Raw genomic sequence first — 18,047 nt, 5'->3', positions numbered from 1 at the left:
GGGGGTCCGAATCTGAATTTCGCCTAGAGCACCAATACCATACAATACAATAATGAATGTCATTGGAATTAGGCCTCAGAGACAAAGAGCAACAAGACTACAGTGATTTAGATAAACACACAGTAACAACATTTATGAAGACTTCAGTTTAGGAACATGACCAAACCCTTTTAATTGAAAGATACACTATTGTGCTTTGTTCGTTATCAAAATTTCAGACTAAGGGAGGTGCATTCAAACAACCGGCAATGACCATACATTTTAATTCTACTGTCTCTGATCTACACACAAACAATACACTGATGTTAGTGTAAACCCTGCAGGAAGCAGTCCTCTGTATGCAAATCACACCGTGTGTGCCAACTGGTGCCAGATGTAATAGAGATGTGACAAGAGGAAGTTCCCTGCAACAACTGCAGCTCTGTATGAGGAACTTTCAAGTTATCAAAAGGACTTCATGGCGGGTTGCAGTTTGCATGTCAAAGTGTGTGATAAGATTTCTCTGTATAATTATATTACTTTGAAACACTTCCCCAAATACATGTTTCGTTTTACTTCGGAGAACAGTATACCTTTGCACAATTCACTACTGTCTATAGTGAGACCAATGCTCCAAATATGAATTTCACAGTATGATCTTATAAAGGAGAACCCTGAGGTCCAGTGCTTGGTTTTTATTTGTGTTGCATACTGGACTGTTTGTATTTTGACATTTGAGAAGGTACCACTCCAAATATCAAGACCTATAAGCAGATACTGGGTCTTATTCATCAGCCAATTTATATCAAAAATGTGTTTCAAAGGCTTTCGTCAGAATGCATTCATGCATTTTAAGCAGCATTTTTACATGACTTTGATAACTTTTATTGGTCTCTTTTCGTTATATCAACTTTCTGAAGCACCGTAAATCTTGACCGAGGACATCCTCACTGTGGTAGGTGTAGCTTTGCTTCATCAAGGGCCTGAAAGCAGAATGATAAATGTCAGCAATCAAAAAATGTTTTTAAATGGAACTGAAAAGATGGTGAAGGGAAGCATATGACAACAGCGTGGGAACCTTCTGAATGACATTCGCGGCAGAGTCGTCTTCTTGCAGTTTGGCTTGGGTCAAGGCTCTCTCAAAGTGGGAGACACAGAATTCATAGTGTCCAAGTTTCACTAATGAAACAGAAGGGAATTGATTGATCAGAGGTCTGTAGTTTGTACAATGACAACAGCAAGTTAAACATCAAGCAAATTAGCTGACATGTCACAGTAACTGATTTTGTAGAGATTAGAAAGATAAATAACATACGTTCTGATTGTGCCACCAAAACATTGGCATTAATCTGCCATTTCTCATCAGCGATTTCATTGGCCGCAGCAACTGAACGGACGCCATAGTCTCGAGCTTCTTCGTGGTGACTGAGCTCCAGGTAACACCGACCAATCTCATGAAACAACCACGTCTTCTCTAAACCACTGCGGACCAGGGGGATCTTCTTCTCCCAGCTGGATTGAAAACATACAGAGAAAAGAAAATGAAATAACCGATAAACTAATCTTCAATAGCCATACTTCAATGTAGAGAGAGGTGTGACTATGCAGGATTACCATCAAAATAACATGTTTTGCAAAGAACGGCAATACACAAGTGAGGCTGTTATTCCATAATGTACTTACAACTCAATGGCCTGTTTGAACTGTCCAACTTGGGCATAAACCCGTCCGATGTTGTCCAGAGCCCTAGACATCGCATCTGGGAATTTGCTGTTGAAAAGAAACATTACTGAACCATTGTTGTAAAACACATACACCCCAATTGTGTCATTCCTTCAAATTCTCACCATTGTTTAGCCAACTCCAAGTCTTTCTGATGATGCTCTAAAGCTTGGTCCATGTCTCCCAGTTCGATTAAGGCGTTCCCGATACAACTGTGCAGGCTGCCCAAAACCTCCTTCTTATCAGGCATCTCTTTCTCTGACCAGACCTGCACTATCCCCATGACTTTTATCGCCTTCTTGAGACTAACTTCTGAATTTCCAGATGCCAACTCTACGACGACAAACATGTAGTGAGCATTTTCTAGGCTAAGAAGGAAAGCAGTTTAGACAGAAGCCTGCCTTACCTGCATCAATGTCATCCAGGCTCTTCAGCAGAAACTGAGCAGGTTCAGAGGGCGCACGGTGACGGGGCTTGCTGCGTTTACGCTCCTTTTCCCGAGGAGAGATCGGTTTCTCCTGGTTCCAGAACTCGGTGCAGCCGTCGAGGTATTTGAGGCAGCCCTGGATGACGTCCTGCAGTCGCTCCCCTCCTTTCATCTTTCCTTTCACCAAATCTGCAGATCATTGTGTAACAGTTTTAAATATTAGTCTATTAAAAGTGAAAAAACATCACAGTAGGTGGGTTTAAATAAACATGTTGAACAGCAAGGACTGAAGGAAGCTACGGTGTACTAAATCTGCCAGTGAATGAAAGATGCAGAGAAACAAAAGCACAATGAGGTGTGAACAGGAACAGTAAGCAAAATATAAAAAAATATAACATAGTACCTTCATCTTTAAGCAGGTTTTCTAGATATTTCTTGTCACTGTAAAATTCTCCCAGTAGTTGTTTGGTTGTCTTCTCACTCTTAGGGGTCTTCTGGCTCTGCTGTTTCTCCTCCGTCGCCAGATTCTGAATAGCAGCAATTGGCTGGGCGCTCTTTACCCGCCAGTCATTCAGAAACATGAGATTGTGCATCAAAAGGGAGGTCAGGGATGAACTTTAAAATAACTGTACAATCTATGAAAGTCATCCATTGTTACCAGGTCTTCCTGGACAAGATTTGTATGTGTAAAATTATTCTTACAACAGTTCTACCTCCAGATTTTCCTGTTAAATACAACAAAGACTGACCTCCTCATCTTTTTGGAGAAATGACAGATCTCCCTTAATCTTCAGTTTTACAGAGGAAGGGCCTGGAAGATGCCAGAGAAGAACAAATGGTTTTAGTTGTGAGGAGGATTTTCATATGCAATGACTATAATTTAGTGTAAATCGAAAAATAGTACTGAGTTACTTACTGCCAATAGATTTTTCTATGGCCTCCTGTGCTTTCTGGATACCCAGTCTGAACTCCTGTATTTGTGGCCGTAGCTTTTGTCCTCTGTGGTAAAACACCAGCGCAAATTCAAATTCTCCAATGTAGTACAATGCCTCTGCCTTCTGGTACAATCCCTAAAAAAATCACAATAAAATAAATGTTTGCACTTTTTAGAATTTCTCCCACATTTACATTGGGTGTTAACTTGAGGGCTGCTATTTCGTTGAAGAAGATTTTTTTGGACAGTGACAGGCATTAACATTTTTTTGTAATCTGTAGTTCACCTCGAAAAATGACTTGTCTTCTTTGAGTGAAGCCTCTGCATCTTGTAAAGCGCTTTCGGCTTGCCCAATCCTCAGGTAACATTTGGATCGGCCAACAAAGCAGGTCTTGTCATCAGGCTTTACAGTCAGTGCCTAAACAAAAAGACCAAAAGCGAGTCATTCATACATGCTTTTAAAAGACACAAGAACAGTTTCTTTCCACAGACTGTCACTCTGTTGAACAGTTCAAATCAGTTAACATCCACTTACTGCCATTATTGATTATATTTTCAGAGTTAAAAAACACATTGTTTTTAACTTGCGCATTTCTTTTCACTATTTATATTATTTACAACTTACAGAAACACTTGACTTGTATATAAACATTGTATCTATGCAGTTGGTCCTTTTACATGTATTTCTATATTTAGCCTACACCTATTTGTTTTTCAGTATGTCTACATAATAGTCTCGTTGATCCCCTATCTTTATTTGTAATGCTTTTTTATTGGTGAAAATGCAGGCAGAGCTGTTCTGTATTCAACATTTTTTAACATTAGGTCTACTGATTAAAACAAAACACACACAAAAAAATAGGAGGAAAGAAAAAGAGAAAAAACAGTAATGCACATGAAAAAACGTACAATGCACACTATAAAAAAAGGTATAAAGCATCAGTTTGAAAGTATGCCTATGTTAAGATGTAAAATAATATTAGGTACAGATGAAAGTAAAACACCAATAGAGTATCAGCCATCACATTTGAGTTGAGTCAAGGCATCTATACGGCTCCCCAAATCTTCCTAAACATTATGGATCTTTTCCTTACATAGCAGAGGATCTTCTCTAAAGTATAATGTCTTTGTGAGGGAGGGAGTTCAGATTTACAATTTACTAAAATGCATTTTTTTCCCCAGCTGTAGTCCTACTAAGTGCTTAACAGAGTTAATTATTTGGGCTCAAGTCTCCTATAGATCCACATTTTAGGATCCCTGAATTTCTGAGGTAGTTGAGTAATTTCCAAAACTCTGTAATCATTGGGCAATGCCAGATCACATGTTAGACATCTGCATTTCCACTACCTTTATTTGCCCAGCTTTGTTGTCCTTATTCTTGGAAAATTCTTTGTATTCCTTTTTTTCCAAACATAGCATAACAAACATAAAAAAACATAACACCGGTACCATAATACAAAAAAAATAAATGATATCTTACATTTAACATTTAATATGTACATACATAAATACACACATACACATCGCCTCCCACACAGAGGCAGGTCCAGCCTTCTTCCCACCCCTAGAGGTAAAGTTACAGAAAAGATAACATACAAATATAATAATTAGTTAAATTAAATTAATTTAATTCGTTAGTTAGAATTAAAAGTAATAAGTACTACAGTAATATTGTTCATGGTGGTAAGATATAAACCTTAAATTATTTAATTAATTATTTAATTAATTAATAAATAAATAAATAATAAGTAAATTAATTCATTAATTAAATGTAGAGAGAGAAAAAAGAAAAAGAAGAAAAAAAACAGCACGTAGAAAATAATAATTAATAATTAAGTAAGTACCCTAGAAAGGTTAAGAAGATTCTATATAAGTGATCCATGGATGCCCATGTTGTCCTTGTTCTTAGCTGTTATGTCTATTTCTGTGTACATTGAGGGCAATGCATACCCAGCAACACTTTAAAGGCCATTAAAGCTGATTCTGAAGTTACATTGACACAACCTTGGATAAAGTATTTATTCCAAAATGTTCTGTAGCTATCAGCAGGATGAAAAGCTTCAGTTTGTTCTAGTTAAATAACGTTACTCACCGTTGTGTAGCTGTCTGTAGCCTTCTTATACTCTCCTTTAACGTACAGCCAATCCCCATCGGCCACTAAAGTGGAGAATACGCCCTTCGGCTTCAGACCATCCTGATAAAGGTCTGTGTCTGTCATTTTTTAGGCGAACTTTTGGCTCATAAGGTGTTATCTATCTAGCTAGATGTAAACACAGCAGCATCTCCAGTCGACTGGTATCCTAGCAACCACACTAACAAACTGAGCTGGAAACAGCACCATCTTCTGGCTGACCCACGTGGTACAACCAGGGAATGAAATGATCACCTGCCACCTGCCAAATAAATAACGGTAAATGTTGGCTGTGGCAGGTGAAAATTTCAGGTCACCTGCCAGCATGCCAGACAGGTTTTCCTTATATTAAGAAATATTATTTTTAAAAAGCAATTCTAAAGCCTAAATGTATTGTGTGCAATATTAATGTCCAACATGTGCAATATTACTTATTTTTCTGTTTGTTAGCCTACTTTATCTTTTTTTATTTTACTTATCTTATCTTATTTACTCATTTTACTAAATGTATCTTACTTTATTGTTATTCTATTAGGCACTGGTGCTAGAAATAGTATTTTTTTATTTTATACACTTGTATTTTATACACTTGAACTTGTAATGTTGTTGTATTTTTGCGCAATCTCTTGCACAAGAATTTCCTTCGGGATTAATAAAGTTCTATTTTATCTTAAATTAAATATATGGTAACACATCATGTTGGTAACACATCATTCATTGTAATTAGGTGATAATTAGCAAGTAACATATTTGAAATTTCTTTGGAATTACTGCCAAATTAAACCAATATTTACCTATAAATTTATTGAAAATGACTTTATTATAAACATTATTTAATAATTATATTGCGCTATTTCTTAATAGCTGGTCATTTATTTAATACATTTCCAGGAAAGGAATACAAAGTTAATTGATATACTTTAATTCCCTGTCTGCTGGTAAATAGAAAATAGTTAGCAAATAACTTCTTTGAAATTTCTTTAAAAACTCCCCCGAATCATGACGTCAGCTACCAGGTTACATTTGTGTAGACAATAAGTCACACTATAGTGAGATTTTTGCTGATCAGAAGTGTCTTCTATTACTTTTGGTTTTCCAACTCCAATAAAAACAGCGTCTAAGGGCCTTATTTTAACGATTATATACTATTTTAGCATATACTTATTGAATCATGTTTATAATAAAGTCATTTTTGATAAATTTTGAGGTAAATATTGGGGTAATTTGGCAGTTATTCCAAAGAAATTTCAAATAGGTTACTTGCTAATTATCACCTAATTACTATGAAATTAGCGGACCTGTAAAATTAAGTGTTACCAAATATACTCATGGATTAAGGTCACATGATATATTCCATAATTCTACAATCTGGTACACCTGAGTCAGTGTTTACAATGTTAAAGCGTTCTACCTAGATTTCAGAAGTGGCAAAGAAAAGAAAATGAGTGACCGGTAGAAATGTTCAGTGCGAGGAAAAAGGTTAATTTCAGACCCTGATTACAACTCTCCAGTTCTGTTTAAAAACACAGTTTCCATTATGATTACAACCTTATTATCAAATAGTATGAATATTTATAGAATTATTAATACTATGCCACTAAAACGAAATAAAACAACAATGTAGGGGAAACCCAGAGGCCAACTTTATTGACAAGGCTGGTACTTTTCAAGGATAAAGAGAGGATGGTTTCACCATAAGGGCAAAAAACAATGAGAGCAAAGATGAGGACGCTTTTCTTTTTCTTCATTTAGTCCACCAAGAGAACAGCACACTCATCAGGAAGTAAAGAGAACATTACCAGGTATCCATCATCAACCAATGTCTTTCTCAGACAATAAACACATCCTATTTGTTCTGTTTATCTGTTGCATGGAGTAACATTAGACAGCTTGCATCACAGTCAAGGAACACACAGAGCATAATCAATTTCATGCAGACCAAGCAAAACTATCATCTTCCTGAATTTGAGTCAAAAGGATGCTCATAAACGTTTTACATAACAGAAAGGCGTCCTCATCTTACACAGATGGTTCTATCAGACAGCAAATTTACAATAAATATACATATCAAAATAAAAAAAATGGAAAAAAACTATCACAAATTAACACTTTACATTCCAGTAAAATGTACAATGCAGCAATCTGTGAATGGCAACATCAAACATAAAACTTGTGACAACAAGAGGAGGAGGGGGACTTTGCTGGCAACAAAGCCAGCACAGCTGTCTCCACTGCCATCTTTCTACTGTGCTTCAGCTGTACTGTAAGTGTAACTCTAGGCTCCAGCCTCCAGCCGTGAATTTAAAAAAATGCTCAAGTGCTCCTATTGGCTTATGACAAGGAGGCAGTTTTCAGTGCGAATTCGTAGCAGCCGACAGTCTGTCTGACAGATTCTTCAACGGGGGAAAGGCGCCGCTTGCTAAGTGATTTCCTTCAGAAATCATTAAGCAAGTTATTAACTTTCATGCAGAGGATGCCCCCTCAGCAGTAAGGCAAGACGAGCCGAATAATAGCTTGCTCAATGCTCAGTCGCATCTCAAGAGTTTTCCCCAGGATGTCACTTCCTGCATGGATCCCTAAAAGCTCGGATACAATAGCTGCGCAATCTCTGCTATCTCAAAAACCCAGGAAATATTTGGACCACGGTTGCTAGCCATTACTGACTTTAAAGTTTGTTTCCTTCTGAGAGGAAGAAAACCAAATCCTAAATCAGTAACGCTATCAACTCAATCTGTGCCGTTTTGGTGTCCTTTGCTATACGGGCTTTACATCATATGTTGCATGTGGTCATTGGGTTGCATTCATTCAGTCAATGGCATAGACAGGAATCTGACTTGCAATCAGTCAGTCATTAAATATGGATGGAGGGTTGGGGGGTTGACATTGTTGAAAAGTCCTGATGTAGTAACTGTTTAGGTAGACGAATCCTCCAGTTAACCAAACTGGAAGAAGAAATTTCCTGGTCCAGACGCTGAAACAAACAATAAACAAGTCAATAACTGATGTATTTAAAAAATATGAACGGCGAATGGTTGAAGGTAAAAAAGTTTTTTGTATACATACATGAATTACCTTCAAAACTAAAACCTCCTGGGCCTCCAAAGAATGCCTTGAAAATGTTGTTGGCATCAAAATCTGCTGGAGACGAAATGCATGCGAGAACAGTCTCATCATAAACACAACAGCTGTTTCATAATAAAAAGATGGTTCATTATCGTAGACGTGACTTGTACTTTTATCTGTCCTAGGGCTGCAACTAACGATTATTTTCATTGTTGATTAATCTGTCGATTATTTACTTGGTTAATTGATTAGTTGTTTGGTCTATAAAATGTCAGAAAATGGTGAAAAATGTCGATCAGTGTTTCCCAAAGCCCAAGATGACGTCATCAAATGTCTTGTTTTGTCCACAAATAAAAGACATTCAGTTTACTGTCATAGAGGCGTAAAGAAACCAAAAAAATCTCATTTAAGAAGCTGGAATCAGAATTTTGACTTTTTTACTTAAAATACTCAAAGCGATTATCAAAATAGTTGGCTATTAATTTAATAGTTGACAACTAATTGATTAATCAATTAATCGTTGCAGCTCTTATCTGTTCAGCCCAGGGTTATTATAGTAAACAAAAACAAATATAAGTAGTGGAAATATCTTTACTAAACTAAAACTAAATAAAAGCTATACCTTTTACAAAAAACTAAACTGAAACGATATTGCCTGGTTAAAAACCTAATAAAAATTAAATACAAATGAACGTAAATACAAGTACGTAATACATATTAAGTTTTAGTTTTTTTAGCTATAATATATTGCTACCCAAAAAAGGAGACAGCATGAATTTATGTCAACTCTCGTGACTTTGAACCACAGAAACTGAATGGACTAGATCTTCCAGGATATGGAGCTACGCCGCAATCGCTTCACTAAAAACCTTTCTGAAAAACTGAAACTAAACTAAAATTAGCAAACACACTCTGAAAACTAACTAAAACTAAACTAAAATGAAATAAAAAACAATTTAAAATTCAAAACTATTATAGCCTTGGTTACCCTTGAGACCCCCCCCCACCCCCAAGGCTTTCCCAGGTGCTCACCTCCCATGTTCATGCCGTCATCCTCCAGATCCTGACCGCTGTCATAGCGAGACTTCTTCTTTTGGTCTGAAAGCACGCTGAAAGCCTCGCCCACCTCCTTAAACTTCTTCTCCTCTTCCTTCTGCAACTCAGGACTAGCTCCGCTGTGACGGTCTGACAGGAAGGAGAGGGAAAAACACCACACAGGTCATTTGGGCCGAGGGAGAGTAGTATACAGTAGGGCTGCTCGATTATAAATAAAAATTGTTTTTGGTCAATACTGAAACCATGATTATTTAACATGATTACTCATTGACTTCATCATGCATTTAGAACATTTAGTAGGCTACATTTTAAAGTTAAGTGCATCAATCTGGTGCACTATGAGAGCCAAATTAAGAGGCTCGGTGTCTGAAGAACTTTGTGCTCTAGTAAACAATTTAATCATAAACACATTGGTTGTATAAATATGAATGGTGATGAAAAGTCACAACCATAAAGCATGGTAAACGAGACAGGGTCCGTGTTTCAAGCCGCACTGAGGACAATCTGTCCCGGTTGATAGTTGCGCTGGGAGCATGGGGCTCCATCCCTCCCCGCAGGGAGAGAGGGCACAGCGATCACTAAGCGGCGAGGTCTGGGCGAAGGGTGCTGTAAAGCACCACCTTCACCCTGAGCCTTTCCAAGCCGACCTAGAGCCGGTCGTGGCGCATCACTACTGAGGAAATACGTCCGGCGAGGGCCAGCCAGCTGGGGAGAGTTCCCACGAGGGAATCCTCCCACACCAAGCAGCCACCGCTGAGTGGGGTGAAAGCGCACAGCTGTAAAGGAAAGGGGTGCGCTGGATTTATGACACAAGACAAAACGAGGGCGTCATTGCGAAATGGAATACGGTACAATAATTGTTGATTATATTGTTTAGAATTGTTAGAAGCCGAAATCGTAATTGGAATGTGATTAATTGCACAGCCCTAGTATACAGTATTATGTAGAATTGCACAATGATTGCTTTATTGTTAGAGGGTATTTTCTGTTTAGTTAAGCACCTGGGTGATGTAACAGCGCCCGTTTGCGGTATGCTTTCTTGATCTCATCTTCCGTGGCGTTCTTATTCACCCCAAGCACTTTGTAGTAATCTTTCCGCTTGCTTTTCTTCAACTCCAGCTGGGCATGTTTCAGAAAGTGCTTGTGTTCTACAGAATAAAAAAGAAAGACGGAACAATAAAGCAGAATAAGGAAGAAATATCCCTGCTGAAAGCTGTGTGAGAGGAGTCTGATTCTCACCTTTTGTCTTCTCTGTCTGGTAAACCTTCTCATAATCTCGCACTGCCTCTTCATACTGCTCTGTGTCCATGTAGCTGCAGCACAGTATACACAACTCTGTTATTGTTTTTCAGATAATGATGCTGTCCTCTGTTTGTTCAAGTCTGAAAACCAAACACAACAGAACTTACTATCTCTATTAAGAACCAAGTTCAGAAAAGCTGGGACATACCACTGTGCTCTCCGTAAATAGGCCTTGATGTAGGTCTCATCCAGTTTAATGGCCTTCGTGCAGTCTTCAATGGCCTGTTCTAGTTTCTTCAGCTTTCAAAGAAAAAGAAAAAAGTGTGACCATGCGAGGCGGAGAGAGAAAAGTAGTGGCCTAGATCTCTGGATGTGACAGAGGAAAGTACAATATGCCAAAACACTTCATACTGTCACTTAAGAGAAATGACAGGTGTTAGTGGGTGTTAGTGTTTTTTTGTCCAGTGGGACTTCTTTTTACAGTTGACCACCCAGAACAACTTGTCAGATGTTGATGCTACCAGTGGCGTCTCTTCCTTACCTTAGATCCCACAGTGGCCCTATTACAGAACAGCTTGGCATTAGTCTTGATGTTGTTGGGGTCTATTGTTAGTGCCTCAGAGTACAGCTCATAGGCTGCCTCATAGTTTCCCTCCTTGAAGGCCTTGTTCCCCTCCTCCTTCTTGGCTTTTAGTGCTTTGGCGTTCTAGAAAGACAAAACATAGGACAACCTTAACAGCATGTCAATCACACAGAAAATAGACGAGACAATATTGTTTTTTCCTCTGCCAAACTCGTAAGTTAACAGCCTCTTTTAGAGGAAGGCATAAGACATTAATGTAATGGTTGCTTTTATAGGAATTTATTTGATTTATAAAACTCTCATCTACTGAATTACTCACTCTGCATGCGAGCCGAGCCTTGTCGTGGTCAGGAGCCATACGCAGGGCCTGGACAAAGAACTGGACCGCCTTGTCAATGCAGTCCTCGTAGTACAGACAAAGACCACGCACGTACAGTGCATCTGCATTAGTGGAGTCCATTCTCAGAATATCACTAAACAGGAACAAATACTGAATATTAATGCCAGAGGAAAGCAAACATATAAAAAAGAGAAATCATTTAGAAAATATGGCATTTTGTGTCATCTTATTTAAGGTTTAGTTCACATCTGAAAACTGCAGTAAACTGTTGCTTCCCTGCAGTGATGAGACAGTTTACAAGGACGCAGTGGTGTAGCAGCAACTGATGGTAAATGGGGGAACAGACGTATCCATAATAGAAGCAGAGCACCAGCCAAATTAATTACCAGCTTTAGATTGTGAGAATGACTCTGACCTCTCTGAAAACAGAGCAACCTCCACACAGTTCCTGCAGGCAAATTAACAAGCTGGAGTGGTCAATTTTAGGAATGTGCCATATTTCAGGCGTTGTAATTGTGAATTTGAGAACAAGCTTACACTTTTAGATCCATGTTTCCAACTTATATAAACACAAAGTTGTGCATATAGTTTTTAAACCCACCAGGTGTGAAGACCCACAGATTTCAGCAATCTGGCACACTTGTATTCACTTAGATGAGTCATCTCAAGAAATCACAGTAAACATGGAGTGGTCAGAGCATTTAATAACATTTAATAACATTATTCTGGCTCTATAGAAGCATCTTACTTTTACAGATTTGTACCTTTTACATTACTTCTTTCATATATTATGATTTTCCTGTTTCTGCACAGCTCTGGGATATAAGTTAACTAATTTATTGTGTCTGACTGATAAGCATTTCATAAATATGTCATAATTAGAGCTTTGCCAAGTTGGTATTCTGAATTAGGCCCTATTCCGAATGGAGCATTTTCCAATAAAGACATGTGAGATATGCCGATATTATTCAGGTTTTAGGAGCATTCTTTGGACATGTATACAGCACATTCAGAATCCGCGTCTCAATTGGAGTTTTTACGGCAGTTTGCGACTCACGGCCTCTCGCCTGTTTACGGCCAGCTCTGTGCGTTGTACACAAATCAAATAGCCGACCGTTTGCAGAGATGCATGACAAAAAGGAAAGCCCGCATTTCTGGTCGGAAGCAGAAACACTCGGACTTTTAAAATTATGAAAGACTTAGATATCAACAGGTTTTTGGATATGCGCAAATATCACACCGTCAACCTTTTCAAGAAGGAATGAAAGAGAGAGGCTGTTTTCGCAGAGTCGAACCAGTCCGCCACCGGTTACGTTAATCGGAGTATGCACGGCTGCATATAAATGGGAATATTAGTGGAATTTTCATTTTCATTAGCCGTGTTAACAGCTTAGTAGGAATATTGGGTTTTTTTCGAAATAAGGGAAAAAAAATATTTTGTAGTGTGACAAATTCAAATAATGTCAGTTAAATAAGTGAATCGCCAAGTATTTTTCAAATATGTTGTCTTACCTGGCTACAGACTGAGCCTCAGGGTAGCGTCCCAGCAGGGCTAAGCACTCTGCCTTCAGGATCTTGAACCTGTGACAGGCTGCGGCAGACTCCAAGGCACGGTCCATGCAGAATACAACCTAGAGACAACCACAGCACACCTGAAGTTACTGGTGACATACCACACAACTATCAAAATGAAATAAGACAGTAACCACTGTATAGCTTACCATCCTGAAATCTCTCTTCTCAAATCCAATCTCTGCCATTCTCTCATATTCAAGGATGGATTCTGCATTCTTCAGCTGAAATGAATTTGTGGTGTTCAGTGATCATTTCAAAGACTTGTAGTTGCTTTACAGCTACCACTGGCCTCTCTTCTGTGCCTTGCTTAATGCTTGTAAAACTAGGTCAGTGCAAGCTGCAGCACTTCTGTGAATAACCTAAAACTTGCCTTCTGGCTTTGTCATTGAGAATTAACACTAACTCCAGTTGATCTCCTCTTAAACCGCTAAGTATCAGACTTTTTTCACATTATTTGCACTAGCTCGGCCAAAGCTTATCTGATAGTGGATAATCATGTCCAAAGTTGTCGGATCAGGCTCTGTCAATCCGAGGTCAGCTCACCTCCTGCTGGGACTGGCTGTTGTCGGGCTCCAGCTCCAGAACCCTCTGGAAACAGCGGCTGGCAGCCATAGCATTGCCGAGGGACAGGTGGCACTTGCCCTCTCGCAGATGGCCCTGTGGGTAAAAGACTGACAGTTCACAAACTGAAGTGATAACGTCCCTCAATTCCCTGGTTGAAAACAGTTGGGCACCAAAAACTAAACCATCACTAGCTCTAACTTACACCTTTTTATCCCTTTGGCAAAATCATAATGCTACTTATCATTCCTACAAGTTGAACAGGTACATATCTCTGCGATGTAATAAACAACTACACTCAAAGTTCAAGGTCCCACGTTTCTATGCGCTACAATCAAAAACCACCTTCCAAGTTAATTTTACTCTATTATGAAGCCAATAATATTAATAGAGCTGCAACGATTAATCAATTAGTGGTCAACCTTTAAATAGATCGATCAATTGGTTTGAGGAAATCTTATTTATTTATTTTTTTTTTTAAAAAGTAAAGTTCTCTGATTCCAGCTTCTTAAATGTGAACATTTTCTGGTTTCTCTACTCATCCATGACATTTTATAGACCAAACAACTAATCGATTAATCGAGAAAATAATCGACAGATTACTCGACAATGAAAGGATTCGTTAGTTAGGCATTGTCCACAGCATTCTGGAAAATGTAAGAAATCATTTAGCAAAGCATTAGTAGTAATACGCTGAGGGAAATGTATACAGCAAAACAAAATAACACTCAGAACAAATTGCATATTAATGTAGACTGAAAATGTAACAATGTAAGACATTACGAGAGTAGATTTTCCCTGAAATAAAGTATAACGTTTTTTTTTTCCACAACCTACCTTCATGAAGTCGTCATCTAGTCGTACTGCTTGCTGGGAATCCTCTAAAGCCTCTCTGTACCGACTCAACATCATTAGCGTGGCTGCCCGGTTTCCATAGTAACTTGCATTCTTCGGACACATGTCTGTATAACAAACAAGTTATTGACATCCTATCAAGGACAGACAGAATTCAAACTTTTATTTCTTACCCAAACAGGAAAGAAATCAATATAAACCCCATCGACTAACAGGAAGACCGACTCAGATTATTTAGGGGGAATTACCTATGGCCTTGGTGTAATAATTGAATGCTTCTGCGTAATCCTTCTTGATATAAAAGGCATTGCCTTGCTCTTTGTAGCCATCCGCTTCCCTGTGTACAAGTGGGCAGAAAGACAGACAAAAAAAGGCAAATTTAGCAGACAAGACTCAGATGAGTGCAGTTATGGACAGAACATGACTATACAGGTATGTGGTGTTCAACTGGCTCAGTATGTTTAAAACACATTACTGAACTTTTTGTCTGCGAAAAAAAACCTTTAAACTGTAAGACCTTTGATCTTTAAAAGGTGCAATGTGTAAGATCTGACCACATACTCCAAACAAATAGGGTTCAGCATTTCACCTCTACTACTGAGTCTATACAATCTACATTTACAATCATCAGTTATAGGATTTTATCACGTATCGCAATAAAAAAACACTCACAGTAAGTTGATCGTGGTGAATTTCCATTATTGGGATAATCGTGAATATCTTATATAGTATATAGTCCAATATTTTGATAGTTTGTTTATTGGATTAAATCCAAAGTGGCAGAAATGATAAAACAACTCCTATTTTCGTTTTGTCCTCCCCACCGCCAGGTGACTACTACACCGGGAAAAGCAGCTCTGGGAGACGGACCTTCAGTTAGCGGCTGTAGCAACTCAAATTCAGCCAGCAGAAATCCCAGCACCGGGGATCTGATCCGGGACCTAGTGATGTTATGTGCTGTGCCGAGGCTTAAATCACTGCCACATGTCTGGAATATTTCTGCCTGTCTTACACTCTTTGACCAATAGGTGGTTTCGTGTGCACATGAAGCCCAGATGAAGCCCCGTGAAATGAACCCTTTTGCGAACCAATTTGCTGGAGAGCTTCAGTGCTTCATGAAGCTTGCCATCACTAGGGATGTCACAGTACCAGAAATCTAGTAGTCGATACCAATACCAGTGAATTTCCTTGATTCTCGATACCAATTCGATACCACGGTAAAAAAACAACAACAATAAATCCCATGTAATTCAACACGTACTCTTTAATTAAAAACATTTGAACATTACAAAAAACAGAGGCATGTAGCCTTTAAGTAATAAATAAAAATAATTGACCCATTTTGTTCATTTTGGCGTATCAGCGGCATGTTATCAATCGATAGTCAGACGACGGACACTACATACTGACCATGAATGCATCTGGTCCATCAGCTCAGAGTAGTAGGAGTAGGAGCAGAGGTTTTATTGTCGAAGCGAAAAGCAAACGCACCTATTTGGCAATATTTCACATTTAATCTCAATGCCATAAGGGAACCATAACATTAATGAGGTAATCGCCGCGAGGTGGATGGAGCCATCACAGCCGGTGTGCACGGAGCCAGGTAGACCCCCGCACCAGAGCCCCGCAGCAAAAGCGCTACCACCCGACAGTAAAGATCAGAGTCAGCTCTCTGCACATATTGACGTCATCTTTTCTTGTAAAATGTCCGGTGTAATCGGTAACACCGGTGTCACAAGTTTATTAACCGGTGGAAAAATGTTCCTCACTGTCACATCCCTACCAACGACCATTACAGGCATCGTACGGTATCGTCGGTACTGTAGAAAAAGAGTACCGTCACTTTTTTAAAAGTTTTGGCATCGACTCGGTACCGAAGCATCGGTTCTCGTGACATCCCTAATCACTACCCGGACCGCCTCGACTCCCTGCCGGATCAACAAACCTTCTGTCGCTGCCGTTAGAGGAGGATACGGGTTAAACCCAGCGCCTAGATGGTGAAATGCTGCCCCCTGTTTGTTTGGAGTAAGAAGCCAGACCTCACACACTGCACCTTTAAACTGTCAGAGTGAATGTGATCATTCATAATCATGTGTGTCCAGAGAGCATGTCCAGGAATGTGACCAGCTAAACATAGAAAACACAGCAGTGGCAGAAGAGCCTACACCAATCAAACACGTAGCTATTTTGTGAAGCTGAGCCAGGAACATATGACACCATGCTGCTGCCTTTACATGGTAGTCTTTCATGTATTTACATCACGACCACACAGGCAGTGAATGGTGTCACTAACTAGGATCACACTGGGGAATATCCCAATAATGTGAAAGCAGGTAACGACAGATTGATAGATATTACAGCTCCTGATTCACAGCCCAGATATCCAGCAGCAGAGGAGCTGAGAGGAGGAGCAGCAGGCTGAAGGCTCCCGGAGGAGAATGAAGCTAAACAGCAGCAGCTAGTTAGCTTCCCACAGTGCGAAGTGCGAAGCAAATTAACATATTAAGGACTTTTGAAGACACATGTCAGTACAACGCTTCGTTACAGATGTGTTTCTGCCGCTGACATCACAGCCTTAGATGTGTTTTACCTCTCCAGTTCCTCGTCACTGAGCAGTTCCATGTCAGGGTCCATGTTCACAGCATCACAGCTCTCCGCAGCCATTTTGCCGTCAATGAGGGAGGGGGCGTGGCCTCATAACTGCAGTCCGTGACGTACAGCTGTAGTGATGGGAATTACGGATCTTTTTAGTGAGCCAGATCATTTGAGCCCAGCTCAACCAAAGAAGAGCCGGCTCTTTCGGCATCCCAAAAAGCTCTTCGTTTTTTACAACTTCTGCCTTTTATAATTCAACTAAATTTAGCGCTGTTTTGACCTATGATTTTTATTTTTTTTATTTATTTGACCTTTATTTAACCAGGTAAAATCAATTGAGAACCAATTCTCATTTACAATGATGACCTGGCCAAGAGGCAGTAGCACAGTCCACACAAGTGACACAAACAGCACAGATACAATACAGTATGACAAACACATGAGAAAATGGCTAAAAACAGCATAGGTAAATTAATAAACACTATGTACAAAAAAAAGGCGAATTACTGGATGTTCTTTGTAAAAATGGAAGAGAGAGACAGAAGTGAGGGCTGGTCAGCAAGTACAGCAGTCAACTATGACTTGTTGCAGCTTTTGTTTGAACATGTTGAGAGAGGTGAGAGCTGTTAGTTTGAGCGTGTTTTGTAGTGAGTTCCAGTCATTTGCAGCAGCAAAATGAAAGGAGTTATGACCAAACACAGTACGGACTTTTGGAATGATGAGCCTAATGAAGTTGATGATTAGTATGTGTGCACATATATCACTTAAATTATTAAATATAATTATACTGTAGCATCCCTGGTCAATGAAGCTACGAGGCAGGAACTCGTTTCGCTGGTACTTTATTCCTCAGCTTGAACACAGGTTACTGTGGGCCGTAACCAACACCAAAACAACAAAGCTATCTCCTTTATAGCGTGCTTTCTGCATTAGCAACTCACTTCGACATCTCCCGCTTCTCGTCTCTCACACAACCCACAAAAC

General features: G+C 39.2%; 2 protein-coding genes across 7 annotated transcripts; both read right to left on the bottom strand.

Moving 5' to 3' along the window:
- Positions 1–846: 846 nt before the first annotated feature.
- Positions 847–5,356, bottom strand: odad4 (outer dynein arm docking complex subunit 4). The gene is made up of 11 exons (XM_037792049.1): positions 5,155–5,356; positions 3,349–3,480; positions 3,045–3,198; positions 2,878–2,939; positions 2,532–2,682; positions 2,108–2,317; positions 1,827–2,034; positions 1,663–1,749; positions 1,295–1,491; positions 1,058–1,158; positions 847–962 (listed from the first exon to the last, which is right to left on the bottom strand). The coding sequence occupies exons 1-11, from the start codon at positions 5,278–5,280 to the stop codon at positions 927–929; spliced, it is 1,464 nt and encodes a 487-aa protein (XP_037647977.1). The 5' UTR covers positions 5,281–5,356; the 3' UTR covers positions 847–926.
- A 1,458-nt stretch (positions 5,357–6,814) lies between these two features.
- dnajc7 (DnaJ (Hsp40) homolog, subfamily C, member 7) lies at positions 6,815–17,210 on the bottom strand. 6 transcript variants are annotated; one of them, XM_037791915.1, is made up of 14 exons: positions 17,059–17,210; positions 14,717–14,805; positions 14,451–14,575; positions 13,596–13,709; positions 13,199–13,273; positions 12,990–13,108; positions 11,457–11,610; positions 11,096–11,260; positions 10,763–10,854; positions 10,552–10,625; positions 10,314–10,460; positions 9,289–9,441; positions 8,257–8,331; positions 6,815–8,164 (listed from the first exon to the last, which is right to left on the bottom strand). In XM_037791915.1, the coding sequence occupies exons 1-14, from the start codon at positions 17,130–17,132 to the stop codon at positions 8,127–8,129; spliced, it is 1,494 nt and encodes a 497-aa protein (XP_037647843.1). In that variant the 5' UTR covers positions 17,133–17,210; the 3' UTR covers positions 6,815–8,126. The 6 variants fall into 6 exon arrangements, with proteins under 6 accessions (XP_037647843.1, XP_037647845.1, XP_037647844.1 ...); XM_037791917.1 differs by having other exon boundaries at positions 8,266–8,331; XM_037791916.1 differs by having other exon boundaries at positions 8,257–8,328.
- Between the last annotated feature and the right edge of the window lie 837 nt (positions 17,211–18,047).

Source organism: Sebastes umbrosus, chromosome 14 (genome assembly GCF_015220745.1).
Source record: "Sebastes umbrosus isolate fSebUmb1 chromosome 14, fSebUmb1.pri, whole genome shotgun sequence".
In the NCBI taxonomy this organism is placed as follows: Eukaryota; Metazoa; Chordata; class Actinopteri; order Perciformes; family Sebastidae; genus Sebastes; species Sebastes umbrosus.
This window is presented reverse-complemented; position numbering and strand designations above follow the sequence as displayed.